The 24,691-nt window shown below is 51.1% G+C and overlaps 5 protein-coding genes across 5 annotated transcripts; 2 read left to right on the plus strand and 3 right to left on the minus strand.

Annotated features, from left to right (window-relative positions):
* Nucleotides 1–686: 686 nt before the first annotated feature.
* KD926_000378 (malate dehydrogenase) lies at nucleotides 687–2,005 on the minus strand (the record flags this gene model as incomplete). Its single annotated transcript, XM_053104329.1, has 5 exons — nucleotides 687–1,280; nucleotides 1,348–1,442; nucleotides 1,524–1,673; nucleotides 1,739–1,856; nucleotides 1,940–2,005. The coding sequence occupies 5 exons, from the start codon at nucleotides 2,003–2,005 to the stop codon at nucleotides 687–689; spliced, it is 1,023 nt and encodes a 340-aa protein (XP_052952396.1).
* Nucleotides 2,006–2,555: 550 nt separating this feature from the next.
* On the minus strand, nucleotides 2,556–7,365 carry KD926_000379 (dihydrolipoamide acetyltransferase component of pyruvate dehydrogenase; the record flags this gene model as incomplete). The annotated part of the gene is made up of 13 exons (XM_053104330.1): nucleotides 2,556–3,002; nucleotides 3,072–3,253; nucleotides 3,341–3,440; nucleotides 3,513–3,731; nucleotides 3,780–3,825; nucleotides 4,386–4,804; nucleotides 4,932–5,066; nucleotides 5,132–5,253; nucleotides 5,338–5,444; nucleotides 5,633–6,702; nucleotides 6,786–7,009; nucleotides 7,132–7,181; nucleotides 7,256–7,365. The coding sequence occupies 13 exons, from the start codon at nucleotides 7,363–7,365 to the stop codon at nucleotides 2,556–2,558; spliced, it is 3,231 nt and encodes a 1,076-aa protein (XP_052952397.1).
* A 444-nt stretch (nucleotides 7,366–7,809) lies between these two features.
* On the plus strand, nucleotides 7,810–14,093 carry KD926_000380 (Arf family guanine nucleotide exchange factor SEC7; the record flags this gene model as incomplete). The annotated part of the gene is made up of 6 exons (XM_053104331.1): nucleotides 7,810–9,591; nucleotides 9,644–9,828; nucleotides 9,894–12,184; nucleotides 12,238–12,604; nucleotides 12,661–13,710; nucleotides 13,769–14,093. The coding sequence occupies 6 exons, from the start codon at nucleotides 7,810–7,812 to the stop codon at nucleotides 14,091–14,093; spliced, it is 6,000 nt and encodes a 1,999-aa protein (XP_052952398.1).
* A 371-nt stretch (nucleotides 14,094–14,464) lies between these two features.
* On the minus strand, nucleotides 14,465–15,304 carry KD926_000381 (bifunctional precorrin-2 dehydrogenase/sirohydrochlorin ferrochelatase MET8; the record flags this gene model as incomplete). Its single annotated transcript, XM_053104332.1, has 3 exons — nucleotides 14,465–14,594; nucleotides 14,656–15,137; nucleotides 15,209–15,304. The coding sequence occupies 3 exons, from the start codon at nucleotides 15,302–15,304 to the stop codon at nucleotides 14,465–14,467; spliced, it is 708 nt and encodes a 235-aa protein (XP_052952399.1).
* Nucleotides 15,305–15,605: 301 nt separating this feature from the next.
* KD926_000382 (ribose phosphate diphosphokinase subunit PRS1) lies at nucleotides 15,606–17,369 on the plus strand (the record flags this gene model as incomplete). Its single annotated transcript, XM_053104333.1, has 3 exons — nucleotides 15,606–15,956; nucleotides 16,225–17,282; nucleotides 17,339–17,369. 3 exons carry the CDS (start codon nucleotides 15,606–15,608, stop codon nucleotides 17,367–17,369), a joined length of 1,440 nt encoding a protein of 479 aa, XP_052952400.1.
* Between the last annotated feature and the right edge of the window lie 7,322 nt (nucleotides 17,370–24,691).

A 24,691-nucleotide genomic window follows, 5' to 3' on the forward strand; every position in this document is an offset into this window, starting at 1 on the left:
CTATTGATATCCCAAATTGAGCCACTCGGAGTCTACCTTACTCTATCTAGGTCCTTAAAAACCCTTCATGCGTGTCTGGTCAGTCAGTCAGTTGGTAAGACATCTAGAGGTTGAATCCATGACTGATGCAAATAAAGTAAAAGATATATGAAATTGGGTTGCAATGATCTTATTCTCACAGATCAGTCCGGCCGAACAGGTCAATGCACCTAACTAGCTGTAGTCTACTAACTACTTGCTACGAATACAGAGAAACTAAGCAGTGAAAGTGCAAACTAATAAAGAAAAAGAAATTTCTTTTCATTTATAATATGGAAACATACGTCACGATCATGTTCCCTTTCCCCTCATCAACGTTCCGTTCCATTCCATTCCATTAGATTGAGCCATATGAAGAAAACAAATTCCTAACTCAATCCCAACGAAACCAGAAACAAAAGAAAAATGCGGTTCCACATACTGCAGCTGCACAATCCTCCAATTATAAAAGTCGATGCGGGTAGGGGGAATAAAGGGGGGGTAATGGTAATAAGAATTCAAATAAAATGGGGTAGTAAAATAAAACAAGATACACAAGGGACTGTTATACAAGGAGGACAGGCGGCTGCAGACGAATCGATCTATCTAACCCATTTTTGTATTTACCCTGGAGGTCTTCTTTCTCGGTGATGTGAAAGAAGATTGATTTAAGGGTTGGCGGCAACAAAGTCAACACCCTTCTTGATGTTTTTCTTGAGGTCAGCGATGGCGGCCTCGAGGAGCTTCTCCTCGTAGGCGTTGACCTGGCCGACGGGCAGGATCTTCTCGGCACCGTTGGGGCCGAGCTCGACCTTGGAGGCGAAGAAGTCGACACCCTGGTCCTTGAAGAGGGGAGAGTCGACGAAGGTAGGCTCGACGACACCCTTCTCGCCCTGGGCGGCACGGAGGAGGGACTCAGCGAAGCGAGCACCGGCCATGGCCATGGAGAGGGTGGCGGAACCGGCACCGTCCTTGGCCTTGACAACCTCGTCACCACCGAACTGGATGCGGTTGACGAGAGCGTCACGGGCCTCACCCTCAATGCTGGGGTGGCCGGACTGGGAGAGGAGGGGAACAATGGTCACACCGGAGTGGCCACCAACGACGGGGACGGTCTCGCCGGAGGGGTCGGTCTTCTGGACCTGGGAGATGAAGCGAGAGGCACGGACAACGTCAAGGGTGGTGACACCGAACAGACGCTTGGGGTTGTAGACACCGCGGGCCTTGTAGACCTCAGAGACGATGGGGACGGTGGAGTTGACCTATTGAAGAAAAGGTTAATCGCCGGTTGCGCGCGAGGGGGGATTATGACAGGGACAGGATGCGTACGGGGTTGGCAATGACGAGGACGTTAGCCTCGGGGGAAGCCTCAGCGGCGGCCTTAGCAAGGTCACGGACGATGGAGGCGTTGGTGTTGAAGAGGTCTGTTCAATTGAAGAAAGTTGGTCAGCTTGCGAGGACCTTGAAAAGATACTTGGGTCAGAAATTGCGCAATGGACTCATACCGTCACGGGTCATGCCGGGCTTGCGAGGAACACCAGCGGGGATGAGGACGATCTCGGAGCCCTTAAGAGCATCACGGAGACCGGAGGCAGTAGGGTCGTATCCGGTGACGGTGCTGTTGGTGTTGATGTGGCTCAGATCAGCAGCGACACCTGGAGTTGGGAAGGTTAGCAAAGCTCCGATCACCGGCGCCGGATAGTTGGGAGCTGAAACACACCAGGGCCGCCACGGATGTCGTAGAGAGCGAGCTCAGAGACACGGGGGTTGAGCTTGAGCAGGAGAGAGAGGGGCTGGCCAATGCCACCGGCAGCACCAAGGACGGCAACCTTGGAGAGCTGGAGCGAAGAGGAAAAGAAGGTTAGCACGTTGGCGACGAGCGCCGAGGTTCAAGGCGAGGAACAAAAGGTTCATCACACACCTGGCTGGCAGAAGCAGAGAAGCCGCGCTTCTGGAAGAGGTTGAAGGACTGGCGAGCAGCGAACATTGTGATAGTGTGTGAGAGACAGAAAAGATTCTATCTACAAATGGATTGAGGGGGGATGGATGGAGGATGGAGGAGAGGAAGAAAACAAATGCGACGGATGGAGGGAGGGAGAAGAAGAAAGAGGAAGGGAAGGGCGGAAGGGAAGAAGCGAAGGGCCCGTTGGTTGCCGGTGAGAAGGAAACCAGAATAATTGGGGCGGCTAAATCGCTCCGTTTTCCGATCCCCACGACGGTTGACACGGCAGCCACTTTGGCCTTTCCTTCAGTTACGTAGTTAGTCCTCCGTACGTAGTGCTCCTGGGTAAGAGAATTTACCCGAAGTGGCATCATGAAGCAATTATAATATTCATTTTCTCTCCCAAAACACCGGCGCTGGCCAATTGAACTATTTCACACAAACAGAGCAACAAATGGAAGTTTAAAAAAAAAAAAAAAAAAGAAAATATAAAAAAAAAAGAAAGGAACGATGGCTCAAGTCGCTGTTGATACATAAGACAATTCCATCATACAAAAACATCTCCCTCCCTGTCCCTCTACTTTCACTCTCCTGTTCACCGCAAAAAGTGCAAAATGGCCCAGCAGAAGAGAAAGAACAGGATCACCCCTGCCCAGAAAATCCACTTGTCCTGTTTCGCCCGGCGCTCGACCTTTCGAATCGTCTCCCCGCTGACGCCCAGAGTGTTGGCTACGCTATACAACCGACGCTGTGTCCCCTTGAGCACTTCTCGCTGGTCGCCGAGATCCGCTAGGACCGCTCGCCCCCGGTCGATAAACTCATCGAGTTGCGTGTTTGTAGTACCAAGGAAGGACTGTTCGCGAAGCGCATGCGTCTCCCGATTATAGTCTGCCGGCGAGGCACCGAAGCTGAGACCAGCGCGAGAAGAAGACGGGGCGAATGGCGACGGGTTGGGGAGTGACGATTGGGCATACGGGTTCTCGGGGGTGGCTGTATTGTGCGGTCGTCGACCGAGAAGCTCGTTGCGATTCGTCACGGATTGCTATCGATCAAAAAATCGTGACTGTCAGCCATCTTGTCCTCTATCATCCAAGCCAAAGGCTGGACTCACCGCATCCTCTCTCTCTTTTCGTAGTTGATCGAAATGTAGTCGGTAGTCGGCGAGTTCGGATCGAAATTTCTTGGTGCGCTCAAATGCCTTTTGTTGTTTCTCGGGGATAAGCTCCTTCTTGGACAGGGTCGAGTAGTCGTCGATCGTTCGCGATAGAGAGGCGAGAGAAGCCGCTATCTGGCCTATTGGTTGTGCGATCAGTATCCAGCCCCCAAGAGGCGCCAAAAGAAGGCACATCCTGCACTGTGTATTCAATGGGACCCACGTACCCTGCAAGGCTGCAGAGGATGTCGCAGGGGATTGCGAGAATGTGTCCAGATCGCGCCGGATAGCAGAAGACTGCTTCAGGGCGGAATTAAAGAGGGAATTCTGTCCATCGAAGCTTATTGTTAGAGATCTGAGAGCTATAAATATGCCAGCATATCGTAGGGGAGCACGCACCATATTTTCGTCAAGCGCAAAGTGATTTCTTTCTTTGTATGAGTAACCCGTATGTTTATCGCGGAGAATCAGGAATGTCGCCAGAAAAGATAATAGGTACAGGGTGGTTTCGGATCTCAGAAGAGTTAAAAAGGCCGCGAGACAAAAGTCACGGAGAAGAGAAGACTGCTTCGAGTTCCGAGTCGGTGTCTGCGGCGTCGACGTGTTCGCACGACGATGCTAATAATAAGTATGCGGGCCAAGGCCACATGTTCTTGCCATTCTGACGTCGTTGACCGCCTTGGCGATCTTCTGCCGGTCGGCCTCGAGTTGCCTAGCGACGTCCATGCATCCTGATTCTGTGGGCTCTTTTACATTAGCTTGCTATCAGTTGGAACTATATGTTTATGTATTTTGTCCTTTGCGATCTTTCTCCTTATTAATTCCTGTTATAGTTAAGCCGGTCAGAAACATAGAGTCGGTCTTTTCTACAGTTTCCATTTATCGAGCAATATATATTCTGACGGTTGAGCGGGTTTGCCAGTATGTAGAGTGTATTAACTAGAAATGCTAACGACCATTCCAGTAAACAGATGCTATGACCCCAACTAAACCAGCCATGAGTACTGTGAATTATTGACATAAACCATAGAAATGAAGATCCTCCCACCACTGTTTAAAACTCCAGCCTCTACAAAAGAAACAAAAACGAAAGTCGCAAACCCGGGGTAATAGTGACAAGTCAAAGAGTCAAAAGACCAAAATCATCCACCAACCAAGCGAAGATCGAGTCTATTTGGGAGGGTACTTGTTCTGGAGGAACCACCTATGGGAAAGATACCTCATTAGCCAAGCTCACCCTACAAGTCAATGTGATGACGACCGTGCACTCACTTGCTGACGAAGTAGTCGACTGCGCCGAAGGCTCCGACAGCCCCGGACGCCAGACCGACGAGCTGCCATGACAGCTTACCGTCGAGGTGTTTCCGGTAGGCGCCGAATCCAAGTCCTGCGCCGATGGCACTCAGGAGCACGGCGTTGGCCAGATACACGGGGTTGCTCTTGTTGTTACGGACGCCGGAGGATTTAGCCTTGGCTTTGCGCTCGGCGCGAGCTTTCTTCTCCTTCTCCGCTTCCGCTTCTTCGCGCTCGATGCGCTCGGCCTGGGTCGACGTCTTGATGTCTTGCTCCAGGAAGCTAGAGTCTACCGTGGTGACGTGCGGGGAGTCGACGTCCACCAGAGATGCCGTGCTTTCGGATCCATCATTGTAGACCTTGTTAATGTTGGGCGCGCGGCTGAATTGGAATGTTAGCTATCTCCCAAATCATCAGACGTAATCGGATATGTTCACTCACGCCTGGGGGTGAATCAGTCAGCATGCGATCCCATCAATAGACTTGGCCTGGTGCCAAGATGAGGGCATAAGGAATAGGACTTACTTCGGCTGGGCTCTGCTTCGGGCCCTGGGCAGCAGCGTCGGCGTAAGACATACTGAGAGTGTTGTTTGTAGGTGCGACTGAGGATGGGAGAGGATGTGGGAGAGTCTGTTCAGAAACCATGAGATCACGCCATCCCTGAAACACGACCAGCCAGTCGCAAAGGTGCGAAGCCGTCGGCTCGACCATCTAACATGACTTACAAGGAGAAACAGGAGCCGAAGGGAGGGCAACTCGAAGACTCGGTTGACCTCGGGAGCGTGTGCAGGAACAAGACAGAGAAGAGAGTTTGGGGAATGGGTGGCATCGGCCTTTATACGTGGAGCTGCCAGGGAATGGGAGGCATGACATCACGTCATAGAGTGGGCTCATGTGCGGACGCTGCCAAGCCCGGCCAGCAGCCACGCACCTCCGGCATCACCTGGGCCTTTAAGCTTCGGATGTGGATTCTTAACTTTGGGGTTTCCTTTACAGTCAAACGTATATACTACAGATATAGAATGGATAGACCAAGATCTACGCCAAAGAGATTGAACAAACATCGGAGATTGAATTGAGACCTTATGAACTGTACTTTAAAAAGGGTCTATGATGACCCAAAAAGGGGCAAAAACTAAGCTGATTTTTAATACATATTAAAACAAATCTTCCAGAAAACCAAGAACCCCCGAATGGCATCCCAAATCAGCCGCAAGCGCGCTTACAAAAGGAGATCCAAGGGGTTCTCAACGATCTTCTTCAGCTCCTTGATCCATTCACCACCGACGGCACCGTCGACAACCTTGTGGTCGAAGCTACCGGTGACGATGATCTGGTCATCCCACTCAACGGAGGTACCCTCCTCGGTCTCGACGGGGACGGCGACCTTGCGGGTGGTACCGACGGCCAGGATACCAGCCTGAGGGGGGTTGATGACGGCGGTGAACCGCTCAACGGCGGCGTTCATGCCCATGTTGCTGATGGTGAAGGTACCGCCCTGGTACTCCTCGGGCTTGAGCTTGTTGTCACGAGCACGCTTGCCGAGGTCCTTGATCTGGTTCGAGATGTTGGACAGGCCAAGGTTCTGCACGTTCTTGACGACGGGGGTGATAAGTCCGGAGGGAGTGGCCACGGCAACGCTGATGTCTGCGGTCTTGTGCTGACGGATGACGACCTGGCCGTTCTCCTCGTGCCAGCTGGAGTTGACAGCGGGGACCTTCAGGAGAGCGGCGGCGCAGGCCTTGACGAGGAAATCGTTGACCGAGAGCTTGTACTTGCCGTCCGAGGAGGCGTTCAGGGCCTGGCGGAGCTTCATAAGCTTGCTAACCGACAGGGTGGTCGAGACGAAGTAGTGGGGGTTCTCCCGCATGGACTGCTGGAGGCGGTTGGCAATGGTCTTGCGCATGGCGGTGAGAGGAATGTCCTCATAAGTGGGACCGGCAGCGGCGGAAGCACTGGGCTTGAACTTCTCGACATCCTCCTTGGTGATCTGGCCACCACGGCCGGTACCCTTGAGGGCCTTGATAGAGACACCCTTCTCGAGAGCCAACGCCTTGGCGGCAGGGCTGATGGCGGGCTCACGGTCCAGACTGGGCTGGAGCCTCTCACCCGAAGTTTCGGGCTCCTGAGCAGCGGGCTCGGGCTCCGATGTCGAGGGCGTGGGGGCGGCATCGCCCTTGGACTCTTCCTTGCTCTCCTGAGCGGGCGCGGCGGACTTGTCGCCACCGGCATCTTGCAGGGTGAACGATTCGAACGGCGAGACATCGGCACCCTCTTCAACCAGAACGGCGATGGGCTGCATAGAGATGGAAAAAAACGCCGGTCAGCAAAACTCTGCTAAAGATCAAGTGGCCAATTCCGGGGAGGTAAAACACGTACCGCACCAACGGGAACCTCCTTCTCACCGGTTTCCTTCAAGACCTTGGCGAGAACACCCTCCTCCTGGAACTCGAAGTCCATCTGTGCCTTATCGGTCTCGATCTCGACCAAGACATCGCCGGGCTGCAGACCGTCACCGGCCTTCTTCTGCCATGCGCCGATGTTTCCGGCCAACATCGTCGGCGACAGAGCGGGCATGCTGATGATAGTGTGGGGAGGGAAAGCTGTGGAATCAACATGTTAGATCAGATTTCTTCTCTAGGTGGTGTTGCGGTGGTGTTGGTGGTGCGCGAAAATGGCACGCAAATAAGCCGTGCGGAAAAAAAGAAAAAACGGGATAACATACACTTCGAGGCATAGTATCGGGAAAGGGCGGAGAAGGCAGGCAATTGAGGTCTGCGAGATGGAGAAAAACGAAATCAGCATCGCAGGATTGATGAAGGAATCAGGACATCGATGGTGGCCCATACTGGAGAGTCTCCTTGAATCTGTGCATGGCCTGGGGCCTCTTCAGGCAGGAGGCGCCTTTGGAGAGGAACATGGCGCTGGGGGTGCGCATCCGGACAGCAGAGGCAACCATGGTGCCTAAATGCTGTGATTATGATACGAGGAAAAGGCCCGCGGCTCAATCAAGAGTGGAGAGAGGATGAGATGGGGATGGAATGACGGTGGCAGGTGGACGGGGCCTGGTATCATAAAGAGTTGAGGATTGCAGCTCTAAGGAACTTTTCTGTTGAGCTTCCCGGTGAGCGATCGGAATAGACTCGCCGGCTGCCGCCGTAGTCCCGTTTACGTAATCCAAACGTTGCGCGTCCGGTCGCTGCCGGCGGCCGTAGATTTCTCGTCGCCCGCGGGAGAAGACACGCATGCTTATGGGGCCCGCATAGCTGGTCGCCTGCCTTTCTCTCCCGTGCTGTCCCTCTCCTCTCTCTACGATCCCTTCCGCTTCACTAGACCCTCAATTAGTCCCATGTGGACCCCTCGTCTACTTACTTCTGGATTCTCCGGACGGAGTCTCGCATAAATGGCGGAAGTCGAGAACGGCTCTCCCCACGAGCCGGCCCAAACACCGCAGCCAGACGCCAAAGAGACCGGGGTCGATGTCTCCACGCACCCCGAGTCCCCTGAGGTGGATGATGAAAACAAGCCCACGCTGCCGATTGAGTCGGAGCGCTTAGAGATTGATACGGATCATACTCCAGAGGATACCGAATCGCAAGCCAAATTGGTGCCTGCTGACAGCACAGAATCCCCCGACAACGATTCCTCTCCTCCGCAGGCCCCCGTCGAATCCGCAGAGACCGGGGAGGAACCGCAGCCTTCGCTAGACCGGAAGGAGGAGGAAGAAGAAGAGGAAAAAGAAAAAGAAAGAGACACAGTGAGCCCGGCCGAGGATTCAACGACCAGCCCCGAGAGGGACGCCCCTGGCGAGAATAAGAATGCCGATGATACAGTTCCCGCCCAGGATGAGCCCGTTCCCGATGCCCGAGTACGCTCGGATTCAAGGTCGACAACGGCCACGTTTGCGACCCAGCGATCTGTGCCCGTCAGCTCCACCGTTTTCATAGTGACCGCGCTCGACACCATTGGTGCATCGAGGGAAGCACGCAAGAGCAAGGAACTCGAAGAGGCCGTGAAGAATGCGCTGGCGAACGTGAAACAGTTGGACGGTCAACCCATCGACCCCGAACTTATTTTCCGCCCTCTATACATCGCAACAAAGAGCCTTAGTATCCCCTTGCAAGTGACGGCGCTTGATTGCATTGGCAAATTGATCACATATTCCTACTTTGCCTTCCCTTCGGCGCAGGATATTCAAACCGAGGCCTCGGAGCAGCAGCTACAACAGCCACCTTTGATCGAACGAGCCATCGATGCGATCTGCGACTGCTTTGAAAACGAAGCCACGCCGGTGGAGATCCAACAGCAAATCATCAAATCCCTTCTCGCGGCAGTGTTGAATGACAAAATTGTGGTGCATGGAGCGGGTCTCCTGAAAGCCGTTCGCCAGATATACAACATTTTTATATACTCCAAGTCTAGTCAGAACCAGCAAATTGCCCAGGGATCTTTGACGCAGATGGTGAGCACGGTGTTCGACAGAGTGCGTGTGCGACTGGAGTTGAAGGAATTGCATCTGCGCGAGGGTGAAAAGGGCCAGGGAGCTTCCTCGGACACCGTTGCCCTCGAACCTGATGTGATCCAGACGAACGATGAAGATCCTGTGTCGGATGCAGCCTCCGCGACAGTTGTCGATCAACCTGTCTTGAAAGAGCCCGTGGAAAAACTCACACTGCAAAGCTTCGAATCAAGCAAGGATGTCACCTCCGTCAACGATAATGCCCCAACAACGGTCACTCGTGCGAAGGTCGGCCAGACGCATGCGAAGTCTTCAAGTGGGGGATTTGATGACAGAGAAGACACCGATGGATCTGCGGATGATGATGAAGACGAGGTTTACGTCAAGGATTCGTTCTTGGTATTGAGGGCTCTCTGCAAATTGAGCCATAAGATTCTCAGCCACGACCAGCAGCAAGATTTGAAATCGCCGCACATGCGGTCGAAACTACTATCCCTTCATCTTATCCATTATCTCATTAACAACCACGTCGCTGTATTTACGTCTCCGCTTTTGACGATCCGACAGAGCTCCAATAGCGCAGACGCTATGACGCTTCTTCAAGCTGTCCGGCCCCATTTATGTCTGAGTCTCAGTCGCAATGGATCTAGCTCTGTGCCAAGAGTTTTTGAAGTTTGCTGCGAGCTATTTTGGTTGATGCTCAAGCACATGAGGGTCATGATGAAGGTTTGTTGCCACTGATTTATGTTATCACCCTGATGTATCTGACTCGAAACAGAAAGAGCTTGAGGTCTTCTTGAAGGAGATCTATCTCGCAATTCTCGAGAAGCGGAACTCGCCCACCTTCCAAAAGCAATATTTCATGGAGATCTTGGAAAGGCTAGCGGGTGACCCGCGGGCGTTGGTTGAGATATACCTCAATTACGATTGTGACAGGACGGCGCTAGAAAATATTTTCCAGAAGTATGTTTGCAGCCACCCATTCACTTTTGCCATTATAACAGTGTCTAACGTGTTGTTTTGTATAGCATCATCGAGCAATTGTCACGGTATTGTAGTGTACCAGTTGCTGTGAATGCCTTGCAGCAGCAGACCTTCCAGGAGCACTATGTTAAGATCTCGAAGCTGGGGAGCGAATGGCATCAGCGTGGGACTCTGCCTCCTTCCCTCACATCCGCCAATATTGCCAATGCCCAGCAGCCCAATCTGCAAAATGTACCTCCAGAGTATATACTGAAGAATCAAGCCGTTGAGTGTTTGGTGGAGATTCTGCAATCGTTAGACAACTGGGCCTCGGAACAGCCAGCCGCTGTTCCGAATCATTCGTCGCAAAAGTCCATGGATAACTCTAGGGAATCCCTCGACACAAACGTCGGCGCCTACCTATCCTCACCGAGGGTTGATGGTGATGGCAGCACCGGTCGGTCAACGCCAGTGGCCGAAGATGACCCTGGCCAGATAGAAAAGGTTAAGCAGCGGAAGATTGCTCTCACGAACGCCGTTCAGCAATTCAACTTCAAACCCAAGCGTGGTATCAAGCTCTTTGTGCAAGAGGGCTTCGTACGGTCCGACTCCCCAGAAGACATGGCGGGCTTCCTCTTCCGAAACGACCGGTTGGATAAAGCCATGCTCGGCGAATATCTTGGTGAGGGGGATGCTGAAAATATAGCCATTATGCACGCCTTCGTGGACATGATGGAATTCGCGAAGCGACGCTTTGTGGATGCCCTCCGTCAGTTTCTCCAGCACTTCCGACTCCCGGGAGAGGCCCAGAAGATCGATCGATTCATGCTCAAGTTTGCTGAGCGGTACACAACTCAGAACCCAAATGCTTTTGCTAATGCCGACACCGCTTACGTCCTGTCGTACTCTGTTATCATGCTCAATACCGATCAGCACAGCTCCAAGATCAGGGGCAATCGCATGACCAAGGAGGACTTCATCAAGAACAACAGAGGCATCAATGATAATCAGGATCTGCCGAATGATTACCTGGGAGCTATTTATGATGAGATTCAGACGAATGAAATCGTGCTTGACACCGAGAGAAAGCATGCTGCCGACGTCGGAATCCCCACATCCACACCGGCTGGCTTGGCCTCTCGGGCCGGGCAGGTCTTCGCAACTGTGGGACGGGACATCCAAGGCGAGAAGTATGCACAGGCGTCCGAAGAAATGGCGAACAAAACCGAGCAACTTTACCGAAGCCTCATCCGGGCCCAACGAAAAACCGCTGTCAAAGAGGCCCTGTCACGTTTCATTCCCGCTACTTCCGTCCGACATGTCGGCTCAATGTTCAACGTTACTTGGATGTCTTTCCTTTCCGGTCTTTCTGCTCCCATGCAGGACACCCAATACCTGGAAATCATCAAGCTCTGCATGGAGGGAATGAAGCTTGCTATTCGCATTAGCTGTGCGTTCGACTTGGAGACTCCTCGGGTCGCATTCGTGACGGCGCTTGCCAAGTTCACAAATCTGGGCAACATCAGAGAGATGGTGGCCAAGAACGTGGAAGCATTGAAGGTCTTGCTCGACGTCGCTTTGTCGGAAGGGAACCGGTTGAAGAGCTCTTGGAGAGAGATCCTGACCTGTGTCAGTCAACTTGACCGACTCCAGCTCCTGACGAATGGCGTTGACGAAGGATCTTTGCCTGATGTATCTCGAGCTCGCATTGTGCCCCAGGCCTCTTCGGATGGCTCCCGCAGGTCGATTCAATCGGCCAGACGACCCCGTCCGCGATCGGTAAATGGTCCGGCAGCCTTTCGAGCAGAAGTCGCTATGGAAAGTCGATCCGCCGAAATGATCAGGGGCGTAGATCGCATTTTCACAAATACTGCCAATCTCTCCCACGAGGCCATCATCGACTTTATCCGAGCGTTGAGCGACGTGAGCTGGCAGGAAATTCAATCCTCAGGACAGACAGACTCTCCTCGGACGTACAGTTTGCAGAAACTGGTCGAAATCAGTTACTACAACATGACCCGAGTCAGGATCGAATGGTCAAAGATCTGGGAGGTCCTCGGACAACACTTCAACCATGTCGGGTGTCATTCAAACACAACAGTTGTCTTCTTTGCGTTGGACTCGCTTCGTCAACTCTCCATGCGCTTCATGGAGATTGAGGAGCTGCCGGGATTCAAGTTCCAAAAGGACTTCCTTAAGCCGTTCGAGCATGTCATGGCCAACAGTAATGCCGTGACGGTCAAGGATATGATTCTGCGATGTCTCATACAGATGATTCAGGCGCGGGGTGACAATATTCGATCCGGTTGGAAAACTATGTTTGGCGTGTTCACAGTTGCTGCCCGGGAGCCCTACGGTAAGTCTGCAGTGAACCATTTCGCTCCTAATTGATATCTAATATTCTTGCAGAGGGCATTGTCAACATGGCTTTTGAGCATGTCACTCAAGTCTACAACACTCGTTTCGGTGTTGTGATCACACAGGGCGCCTTCCCCGATCTGGTCGTTTGCCTCACGGAGTTTTCTAAGAACATGAAGTTCCAGAAGAAGTCCCTACAGGCGATTGAACTCCTTAAGTCTACCGTCACGAAAATGCTCAGGGCACCAGAATGCCCTCTCTCCCACCGTGGCGCCCAAGCCCAGGAGGTCATCATTGACTCTACAAACCTTGCGAAACAGCTCACCCGCCAGTCCAAGGAGGAGCAATTTTGGTACCCCATTTTGATCGCCTTCCAAGATATCCTGATGACCGGAGATGATCTTGAAGCTCGATCACGGTAAGATCCTGTTTTAAACACCCATCTGGCATATTTGCGCTAACATGCTTGGACAGGGCATTGACGTATCTTTTCGATACATTGATCCGACACGGTGGTGATTTCCCTCAAGAGTTTTGGGACGTTCTTTGGCGGCAGCTTCTCTACCCCATCTTCGTTGTGCTGCAGTCGAAGTCTGAAATGTCTAAAGTACCGAACCACGAGGAACTTTCGGTGTGGCTTTCGACGACGATGATCCAGGCGCTCAGGAATATGATTACTCTTTTCACGCATTATTTCGACGCGCTGGAGTACATGCTCGACCGCATTCTGGAGCTCCTAACTCTTTGCATTTGCCAAGAAAACGACACGATTGCCCGCATCGGTAGTAACTGTTTACAGCAACTGATACTTCAGAATGTCTTGAAGTTCAGACAAGAACATTGGACCAAGGTTGTGGGTGCCTTCGTTGAGCTTTTCAGCAAGACTACCGCCTATGAGCTGTTCACGGCCGCCGCGACCATCTATACGAAGTCGCCGAACTCACAGAAACCCGCCAATGGTGAGACGGACGGCTCCGAGGATGGCGCGCCAGAATCGACCGACTCGGCATCAGTCCCAGAGAATTTCGGCGACTCTTCGAAGACCAACGGATTGCAGCATGTGGAACATGAGCATGAGGAGGGTGACATGCCTGCTGCGTCCAACGCCGAGTTGGAGGACTATCGGCCCCAAGCCGATGTGCAACAGCAGCCAGCCGCCGTCACCGTCGCACGACGTCGGTTCTTCAACCGAATCATAACTAACTGCGTGCTTCAATTGCTCATGATTGAGACCGTACACGAATTGTTTTCCAACGATAAAGTCTATGCACAGATTCCGAGTCATGAACTTCTCCGGTTGATGGGACTGCTGAAAAAGAGTTACCAATTTGCTAAGAAGTTCAATGAAGACAAGGATCTCCGGATGCAACTCTGGCGCCAAGGCTTCATGAAGCAGCCCCCGAATCTGCTGAAGCAGGAGAGTGGGAGTGCCGCGACTTACGTACATATTCTTTTCCGCATGTACCACGACGAGAGGGAAGAGAGGAAGAGCAGCCGAGCGGCAACAGAAGCCGCCCTCATCCCGTGAGTTCCCCAGCTATTTATCCCGTGCCAATTTCAATTAGATACTAATCTCTTCTAGACTCTGTGCCGACATTATTCGCAGCTTTGTCCTCTTGGATGAAGATTCGCAACATCGCAACATATTAGCCTGGCGCCCCGTTGTTGTTGATGTTCTCGACGGCTACACCAACTTCCCACATGAAGGCTTTGATAAGCATGTTGTGACCTTCTACCCACTGTGCGTTGAGCTGCTAAGTCGCGACCTGAACCCTGAAATCCGGGTGGCACTTCAGGCCCTTCTTCGGAGAATCGGTGAGGCGAAGTTGGGTATTCCTGTGGCGCCGACGCCCATCAGTCCGAGGAAGTCCATTTCCCAGTCATCCACCCGCAAACCCAGTAGTTAGTTTTGACTGGGGGATGTCCTGAGCCTTAGCTCCTACCTCTCTATCTTTCCTTGTTACCGTTTTTGGATATCCTCGCCTCCTTGATTGTCGGGCTTGTCTCACACTGGATGGAATACCTGTAGACTTAGCAATGCTTTCTGTTTTTGTCTTATTGATCCTTGTTCCTAAACAACCCTTTTGAGTTTCTCTATTTGAGCTGGGCCTTACACATGTATGTACACATCTAAACCATAAAAGAGCTTATATTTCTATTTTTAACCGTCCCATTAGTTGGGTATAATAGTTTGTGGCAGCGCTTCATAAATCGTACATCATCGAGCCATATTCTCGACTGGAATTAACAAAAATGCAATAGAGCTTAGCGATCCCGATCAGCCAGATCGGATCTCTTCCAACGATGGGATCTTGCCGGGCTTGTAATGGGTCAAGAGACCATCCATATCTTGATCATTCATCCGGACAAGGTCATCTAGGCTCCACGACTCACATACTCCGGACATCCTGAAGAATCGGTTGGTCAGCGTCAAGGGAGAATTGCCAGAGACGAAGCAATCCAACGTACCATTTCATTCTTTTGGGACCCTCCTCGGTCTGAGGGGCAACCTCCCTGAGTTTCTTACGCAACTTGCCCACGTTATCGATCGCTGCACCCATGTTGTCGGGAAGAGTTTCGGCGATTTTCTTCCGCACAATGCTGGCAAGCTTCGGACCGTTTCCGTTCGTGCTGACCATCACCTGCAATGGACCGTCGCGATGCACGCTACCAAAGTAGAAATCGCACTCCGGCGGCACATCGGCGATGTTGGCCGGTATCCGCTTCTCTTTACAGAGTTTCCAAACCTGGGTGGAAGCTTCCGGGTCGTCAATGGCACACAGTACCATGTCCGCGCTGTCTAGATCTGTAGGGTCGAAGTTTCGGTCGATGTGCAGGACCTGGCCCTCGGAAATTCGAAAGGCCACTTCATCGTTGAGGCCGGATGACGGACAGACGACCGTCACTTTGGCATCGGCATTGAGAGCATGTAGGATTCGACCAGCAGCTACCTAGAAGCGTAGATATAGATTGAGATCGCATTAGTAAAGGGAGCATGCTGGTTAGGTCAAGGAAAGCGTACCTCCCCACCGCCTATTACCAGGACATTCTTCTGTTTGACCTGCCAAGCAAGGATGAGAGAGCCTCCTCCTTGGACTGGAGGGTATTTGGACGCCATCTTATGCTGTGAGTGAGTGAGTGAAGGTGACGGCGGGGTGAAAGTCGGCGCTGGCGGGGCGGACTGGCGGTAGGGCGGACGGCAGCGACCCAAGACGAGCTGACGTTTTTCTTTTTTTTTCTTTCCCCGTCGGTTTTCCCCTTCCCGCACCTTTAAAAGCTCCACCCACTTTTTCCCTCTGTTTTTCTTTTTTCTTCCTCTCAACCACATGAGATGTGTTCCACGATTTGCTCCCCCACGTTGACTCTGCTCACTCAACCCCCAGTCTATGCCCTGTCATAACGGATAAGAGTCTTGTAAAATGCGGGGAGTTCAGATTTTTTCGGGGACATCCCATCCCTTGCTCGCTGAAACCATCTGCGAACGCCTAGGCACCCAGCCTGCCCGGGCCAACCTTGGGAAATTCGCCAATGGCGAAACCAGTGTCAACATTGGTGTTTCGGTTCGGAACCAAGATGTCTACATCGTCCAGAGCGGTAGTGGGAAGATCAATGACAGCGTAATGGAGCTGCTGATCATGATCTCTGCTTGCAAGGGTGGTTCCGCCAAATCCATCACAGGTGCTTCCCCGGTCTCCCAGACACGAATTCCACTCCACAACTCCTTGATCCCATTTTGGCTGACCTCATTCTTCGCCTATAGCGGTTATGCCGTATGAAACCTGTCTAGTTTGAATGTTACGCTGTTGATGCTGACATCGTCGAGGTATTTCCCGTACTCCCGCCAATCCAAAAAGAAGAGTCACCGTGGTGCCATCACTGCCCGGATGCTGGCGAACTTGCTCTTAGTTGCTGGGGTGGACCATGTGATAACTCTGGATTTGCATGTGAGTACCAACAGGCAACCTCTGTCTTGAAGGCACTCCTTTGTTTTGCTGCAACGAATCACGCGGGATTCTTATCAGATTCAAACCGTTTTAGGCATCTCAAATGCAGGGCTTCTTTGGCAAGCCCGTAGATAATCTCTTCGCCGAGCCCTTCATTGCGCGATGGATCCGCATGAACGTCCCCGGCTGGAAGGAAGCCGTCGTCGTCAGCAAGAATGCCGGAGGTACCAAGCGGGTCACTTCATTGGCGGACACACTCAAACTAAACTTTGGCATCGTCACCACCGACAGACGGCGTCCGAAGTTGTCCGTGACCATGACGGATAGCACCGTCTTTTTTGATTCTATTGAGGAGGAGGAGGAAACCCCTGCCCCTAAAGACCAAGACCCGTTCATGGTGCGTGTTCAGAGCGGAAGCGACGAAGCTTCTGAGTCCGAAAAGTCTCAGAATGCCGATGTCGTACTTGACTCGGCGGGTTCTCTCATCCCCGACTTGTCGGCCGGTGCCCGCCGCCCATCAGAGCTGGAGGCTGCGCGTGAGTACACTGACGTTCGAGTGCGGGATGTCATCACCGGGAGACTCGTGCAGGGACAGCTTGTAGATGATGATTACCCCTCGGCTGAGTCCTCGGCTCCCGTGTCCGGCGAGACCACCCCGGGGCCGAATCCCAACCAGGATGGTGGTGAACCCATCGCTGACCCGATGGCCGAATCTCTCATCTCAACCACATCCTCTCAGCCAGCCGATCATGCCCTCGGTGGCTCCTTTGATGCCGCCGAATCCTCGGACGAAGAAGGCAGCGTGGCACGGACTGCCGAGCAGGAGAAGACCATTACCTTGGTTGGAGATGTTCGCGACAGAACGGTGTTCATCGTTGATGACATGATTGACAAGAGCGGATCCTGGATTGCTGCCGCTGAGACGGTTGTCAAGAAGGGTGGTGCCAAAAAGGTTTACTGTATCGCGACTCATGGCCTTTTCGGAAATGAGTCTCTCGAACAGCTGGAACAATGCAAGTCGATCGATCACATTGTTGTGACAAACACGTTCCCGGTCTCCCCTCACATGCTCAAGAAGTCGAAGAAGTTGATTGTCATCGACATCTCGAGTCTTGTCGCGGAGAGTATTCGACGTCATCACTATGGTGAAAGGTGAGTGTTGATTCTCGCCCATGACACGGAATTGAAATCGCTAACCACATTTGAAGCGTTTCGGCATTGTTCCACCTCAATGAATAACATGCGCGACATTATTTATGAGGTCTTTCTCTTTTTCTTTTTTTTTTTTTTTTTTTTATGCCACCGTGTCTCCTGAGTCACCCATGCTCCGGAAGCACACGTCTGGTATTCAAATGATGATGGCTCAAGACAGTTACGACCAGAAGAAAATTTGATGATTCTCCTTCGTTTCTCTGCACCAAGCGGCAGCTGGTTTGTTTGCTTTTGAAACATACACGGAAGCCACTATTCGTACTTGGGTGGCAATGTATTCATGACTCTTTACTCTTGTCTCCCTTCACCATGGACTTAGAGATACCCCATTAGGTAAAGTGGGCAGGAGAATATGTGGAATTACGATGGCAAGACTATTGGGTAAACCCCAATGGTTTCCGTTCTTCTTTCATTACAATTTCTGGATACCTAGAAAGAATCCCTCGATGAACAGCGCATTTCCAGCAATGGAGAATGAGTTGTCATTCGAAAACACCAGCGATGCAGTCCACTCTGGGTACTGCAGGGACAACTTGTTAGAAAGGAGGTATTTCTATCTCTGGACTTGGTTCACAAGACTGTTCTTAACGGAGCGTTGGGAGATCAAACATCTTTACTTTGGTTGGCTGTCTATAACTCTTTGCCTATTGGCAATGGAGATGGGCAGCTACCTTGACGAGGACTGAAGGTACCACTTTCTTGAGTTTCATGTCTCCCGACTGGAACTGGCGTAAGCCGGTGGAAGTGATGCTGGATGATATCTTGGACATTCTCTACGTATATCTCGCCGTCTGTGCGCTTTCTGTAATTTTTGATCTTGGAATAAAACATTTTTTTGAATACACTTCATTGACCGCTCATCTACTCTCACTGTATTGGCATTTGCTCTTCAGCTCATCTCAGCAGCTTCATTCATCTTTTTTCTTTTTCTTTTCCCTTTGTATCTCCCTTGGCTTTGATTAGGATCGTCGTCCACTCGGCTGCATGACGGCATCGAACAAACGTCCAACTTCAAGTCTCGAACGGCGCGTTCGGCGAATTGACTGAAATGAACCGATGGGATCCTTTCTCATTTGCTGGGAGCCCGCAGGAGAATGTGACGGAAGGTTTGACTCAGTCGTCCGCCATCCAGCGAGCTGACGTTATAGCGATGTCACACGACGGCACTATCGAATAGCTGTTTGCTGCTGCACGGTAGACGAATAGATCTGCGTCTTCCTATGGCCCCAACCGAGCATTGTAGCGGTGTGCGTGTGCCCGGAAGGTTGGATACCCAGCATGGAGGCATCATCGGCGAGCAGAATTGGCTGGTTCTATCAACACATCAATTCTTGCAGTCCAGCGGACAGACACTGTGCAAAGATCGATGGTGATAGAGCAGAGACCGATTTCATCCTGAATCGGGAAGGGCCTCAATTGGCCTGGATCAAAGCGAGAGATATGTGTTAAAAAATCCCCCTCGAAAAAAGCCACGGCCTAGAGAGGTCGGGCAACTTTGGCGAACGCTTCGCTTGACAGGATCATGATTGAGAGCCATCCTTCACGCCCGAAACAGCTCGGCAGCCGAATTGGCTTTTCGGAAAATAAAACAGGGCTTGTGGGGGCGCTTTACAGGCCAAACACCACCAATTTTGGGGAAAGGGGGAACGACCTGTCAGAAAGCAAAAGTACGATGCGTCAACGGAATCGGGGAAGAGAGTTTAGAACCCAGCGCCGCGGGAAACGAAACGACACTGGCGTCAGGCTAGCGACTGAGCCAAACCAACCGGGGCCAGAATCCGTCGGGGAAGGGCACCCGGTAGATCAGGATATTCGTCCCCCAAAAGTTCCAGATCCCATTAGGCCGGTGTCGTCATTCCTGAATGAGAAAATGGCCGGGAAGGATGTCAGCCGTCTACTCTATCTGGTGAACTAGGCTCGCTGCCCTTTTCGTTGGCCTCCGGCTGCCTCTTTCCTGACAGGGTTGATCGTGGTTCGGAATACGATCGATCGACTCGGCTTGTCTGGCTAATTTGTAATGTGGTCGTACTGGAAACTCTGGCCTCTTTCAATTCACGACAGCCAAATCTGCCATGTGGATCTTCATGGCCCTAGCTCTCAAAGTGGACGGTGGGTCGCACACGTCCAGAAATGCAGGCCCAGGAAGCCGGACAATCCTGGAATTCGGGGCTCAGGGCATCTGGCGCACCGCGTGCTGTTTTAGGTCTCCCCTCCTTTTGGTCCTTGGACGTCTGACGGAACATCCCAGTCCTTTTTTAGTTCAATCTGCCCTGCAAGCGTCCCGAGATGTCAGGGCAGGGGGCACAGACGGTGCATGATTCGCTCGCCAATGTTCGATTTACTTCCTAGGCTCACCAGCCATGGGACTAGATTTGGACCCAAAGTGACCTTACTGGGAGCCCACTAGTGGACGGGTTAGTTCACCTATCAAGTGGAGAGAGTGTAAATGTTGCATCCCTGGCGCAAATGCCCGCTACGATCGGCTAAGATCAGCAAGAGAGGGGGAGATGTAAAAAGAGGGTAACGAAAACAAATTCTGTCGCCGACCAAGCCTCGCCATGCGATGAGCCTGCCGGCAGCAGACCGCCATGACGTCCGTTTGGGAGGGTGAGGTCAGAATGATGGACATATCGACCGTGCACTGGACACCGAATGGCATTGCCTGGGGACGAGACAAATTGATTTCCGTGTCCGACCTCCCCTGTTTGATGGGTGGATCAATGGGGGGTGAAGGGGGTGGACCGGTTCAGCTCGGTGCAGTCGACGGCAGCAAACAAACGGCCTGGGAAGGGAAAATTGGCCCCAGGGGAGAGTTCATCCGACCAGCTGGGTGGAAACGAGTCGGGTGCATGCTGCTTTGGTCTAGCCTTGCAGCTTTGGTTTGACTTCGAGTGGAGCGAGAAAACTGGATGGGAAGAGCGAAAAATCAAATCAACACAGACCAATTAATGCCGGGGATCTCAAGAGCGACCGAAGTCCAGAAAAACACGCACACGATATATATCAACCGGATATGCGGTATAATGATATCAACTTCCCAATGACAGGTGGGTCGGGATATGAAGGAAATGATATCCTATCGAACCAGGCAAGGGCTGGACTGATCTTATTTCGATATCAATCGCCAGCCACGATCCTTATTCGCTCTGCAGGGGATCACGGAGGGCCATAGGATCCTGTCATATAAAAATAATTATACTTCCGCTTATGGAGCCAGGCGATCTGCACGCCAAATCCCCAGCACCGGTGCCTTGGTGCTTCTCGATCTCCAATCATACGGGCCCGATTTCCTGGATCGAGATCTTGCTCCCAGATATTTATCGGGTTCGGCTCTTAAGATCTCAATAAGGATGATCCTTTGGATCCTTTGAACTTCCAAACTTCCCGGTGAGCCTCACCCAGCTCCGTTGCATCATCCTTTGTCTTTACCCATGAGGATTGACTAGCTAGGATCCGTGTTAATATCCACCCCCGGCCCACTTGCCTGGGCGATATATCAACTTTGTTTCATTTCTTTTTTCTTTTTTTCTTTTCTTTGGATTATTTTCTCTCCGGCGCGTTGGTTGCTGGGAACCCAAGCACCGTATCACTGGCTCCGGCCTGACGATTTTCGGAGGCTAGACTTCCTAATTTTGAATATTCTTATTTTTGTGTGATGAATTCATTTGTTTGTTCAAAGTCATTATCGTCATTTTTTTGGGGTTTCTTTTCTTTTCTTTTTTTCCCATCAGAATGATTCGGCTCTGGTTCTTTCTTTTCTTCTTCTATCGATCGTGCCGATTCCATTATTTTCTTTCTTTTTTTAATTTCCCTTTATTCTGTGCGCAGCTTCCCATCTCTACTCCACTAATTGTCCTTTCTTAGACAACGATCGGGTACTTGCATCACTTTTCCGCAACAGAGTCGTTCGATGCAGCTTGCTAGACTCCAGGGTCTGGACCTTGTCACACTGGTTGGGATATCCTATGTTGAACGGTCACTCCGAGCGCTCTGTATCCATTGATGCCTCAATAAAGGATATGCCTCTTGTTCTGTCTTGCCCTGGTCCTAATTGAAAGTCCGACCTATTTATACTATGGAGCTTCATCCCCATCGTTCCTTCCCCCATCAGCTACACTTCTTCCTCATTCTTCACTGCCAACAATCCCATTCCGTCTCTTTGCCTACCCCCCAATCCTCCATTCCTCGAGATCAACCAACAGAGTCTTAACTGACTCGCGCATCATCTATTGTACCTTTCTCCCCTTGCGGCGGATATTTATTGCCACCTCAACGGCCCAAGGCTGGGAGTGCCATTTCTCGTCCATAATTCTTGATCTACTCCTGGGTCCTCTACTGCCCTGTCCCCTTTTCCTTCTAGTCCCCACCTCGTTCCACGGTTCAGTGGCGGTCAACAGAAAGCTTCTTTGTCACCCTTGCTCATCAGATATTTGTAAGTTCAACATCATCTTCAATCGTTGATTCGACCTTCCACTAACCGGCTGAAGTGCCATCAGTCGAAACGAAGCAAAATGGCCAACCAATGCTCCGGACATGTCTTTGCCATCGTGCAGGCAACCAACGGCAACATCCTCACCTGGCGCTGCTCCGACTGCAATTCAGGCCCATTCGTGGCTATTTGGCGCTGCAAGATTTGCAACCATTGTCGGTGCAACTCCTGCCACACCGCTAAAGCATAAGTACTGGTTACATGCTTGTGTCTATACACCTATTCGCGGTAAGTACAGAGTCATGCCACAGCACTCCGGATGCGCGCTCTGTCCGGGTCCGTACAACTCTCTGACCTCAGTCGTGGAACTTGAAAGGGAGAATGTATAAGACAAAAAGGAAAAATGGGCTGACTTTTTTTTGGGTTTTTTTTAGGTTTTCATTTTTCACTTTTTAACCACTTAAATACGAGCTTTCCTGGAAATCCCTAAACGATTTCGCTGCAGATATCCCTGCGTGGATCCTGCAGGGGATACTCCGATTCGGCCCTCATCTGGGGAGGGTCTTTTGTGATTTTTCATTTTTTCATTTTTTCATTTTCATTTTCTTTCCCCCTTTCTCTCCTCTTGTCTTTTTGCTTTTTCTTTTCTTCGGACCTCCTCAAGCCAACCCTGCTCAATCGGGATACTCCACATTTCCCCCATTCCTTTTGCATTCTCATAGGGCCAATGGCTTCCTTCGGATTCCATTCCCTGAAGACTTGACCAACCAGTTAAGTCGCTCTGAATGACCGGAATGGGTGGCATGTCCTTCCACCCCTGGCGAGAAGCCAGATCCCTTTGTCCTGTTCCGCTGTCATCTTCTGTTTCTTCCACGTATCCTTTTCTCTTCTCTTGTTTGCTCCCTCTTATTATCCTTTTTTTTGATGACGCAGAGACATGGCCGAACTACTCACCTCTCCACGACTGTCTGTTCTGTTAGTTTGTTCTTAAGCAAGCATTGCATTGCTGGAGTCACGGCCTGCGATACAAAAAGTATTGATTGGCTCTGTCTGTTGTTTCCTTGCCTATCTGTTTCGGGACTCCCATTCTGTGTTTTTTATGTTTTGTTTTCATTCCGCTTTTGTTCTCGGTGTCTTTCCTGCTCGTTGCTTCAATGCAAATAGATAGATCATACATAGACTCATTTTCCGCAAGGAAAAAAAAATACCATTCATGACGCGGCGACGCGATGAATACTACCTACTTCTATCTCTCCAATCAATCCGTACTTTCGATCCTATTCCTAATCTCCCCAACCCACCCAAGATCAGAGAAAAATCAAACTAGATCGGATTAGGATTAAGGAAAAATAAAGACAAGAACCCAGAGCCAGTAATCTCACGCTTGGAATCTGGGAATGTGAACCTGTGCAGCCGGAGCATGTCGATTGAAACCTAACTCACGATCACTTACTTGAAATGGGGAAATATGAAGCGATCAGGGCATGAGAATTGCTTTTCCTCCTTCCCACAGGAAAATATTTCCCAGCCCAGGTGGAGTACCGTACATTCACGCTACTCTCTATCTGGAAATTAGTCTTACGACCTACACCGTCCATTGTACGGAGTAGTAGTAGGCTAGTAGCCCAGTGGACTCAATCCAGTTTACAAATTACTACTAAATAGTTAATACCTAGGTACTCCGTAGATAGTCACTCCATACTAGGTAGTGGAGACTCATGCATCAGATAGTGGAGACCGACATACATACTGTATACTCCATCGATGAACAATAATAACAATAATAAATGACATTCATGATATTCTCCGTCTCCGCCCCGGACCGCAAACCAAACCCTGGATGGAGTACGGCGGGGTTAGTTCATAAGCACCCCGTATCTGTGGAAGAGAAGAGAAGAGAAGCAAATGAATAGAGCAAGAACAGCCGATAGGCAAAGAAGGGAGGATTGCACTGCGTGAATGTTTGCATCAAAATGAATATGCCAGCAATACTGAGTATTGCATAAACTCAATGAAAAGGGAAGAGGAGAGTGGGAAAGAAAAACAAAAAAAAAAAAGAAAAGAAAAGAAAAGGACAGGAAGGGACATTCCCGATTTAGGTGACGTGTGTGAGTTCCTGTGTCTTGACTGAGCCGGATAATATAATCGCTGCAGTGAATTGGATTCGATCATTCCGATATTTGCAATCCTGTCCACTCATCTGGCCGGGGATCTCTACCGGGATCTAGGAAGGACCTACGGTGTTCCCCGTATATGTTCGATATTAGACTGAGGGAAGCGAGAAGAGCTGAGGACAGCTGAGAGGACAAGTCATTTCTGGTCACTGTACATACGAGTCAGGGTCTCAGTCAGTGGTGTCTTGAAAGATGTGGTCTGGTGTGGTTCTCGTCTAAGACACTCCCCACTGTGCTAGACGGCTCGTATTGACCTCTCTCCCTCTTTCGCTAGTCGACGGGCTGAAAAGTGAACACACAGACCAGCAGGGGAATGGAAAATGAACACCGCTACAGCAACTTCTGTAGGCCGGTGAATGCTCTGTCCTTTTGTCTCGAGATTCTAGACCGGCACTAATTGCCATTAGAACCACCCCGGTCATCGGGATTGCGAGGAACACATGCACTCTCATGAAGGTTTGACCGAATTTGGGCGACCGACTCAGCCAGTTAGTTGTCTTGGTGATCTAGACCAAACATAGTGTCACGAAGCTGGTGCTGACGGATTGAAAAAAGAATATCTGCTGAATTGCTCGACATGGAAATCGATTAAGTCCTCCGTATCTCTTGCTGCGGTCAACAAGGCCATCTCTGACCTACAGGGACTCAATGTATCTGGAGTAAGCACCTAATATGGATCAAGGGATACCTAGCCCTTTCAATATATGATCTGAAGGATGCGGGACTTTTTTTACCAACATAAAAGA

Source organism: Aspergillus affinis, assembly GCF_023601865.1.
Source record: "Aspergillus affinis strain CMG 70 chromosome Unknown NODE_109_length_123035_cov_85_487797, whole genome shotgun sequence".
NCBI classification, from domain to species: Eukaryota; Fungi; Ascomycota; class Eurotiomycetes; order Eurotiales; family Aspergillaceae; genus Aspergillus; species Aspergillus affinis.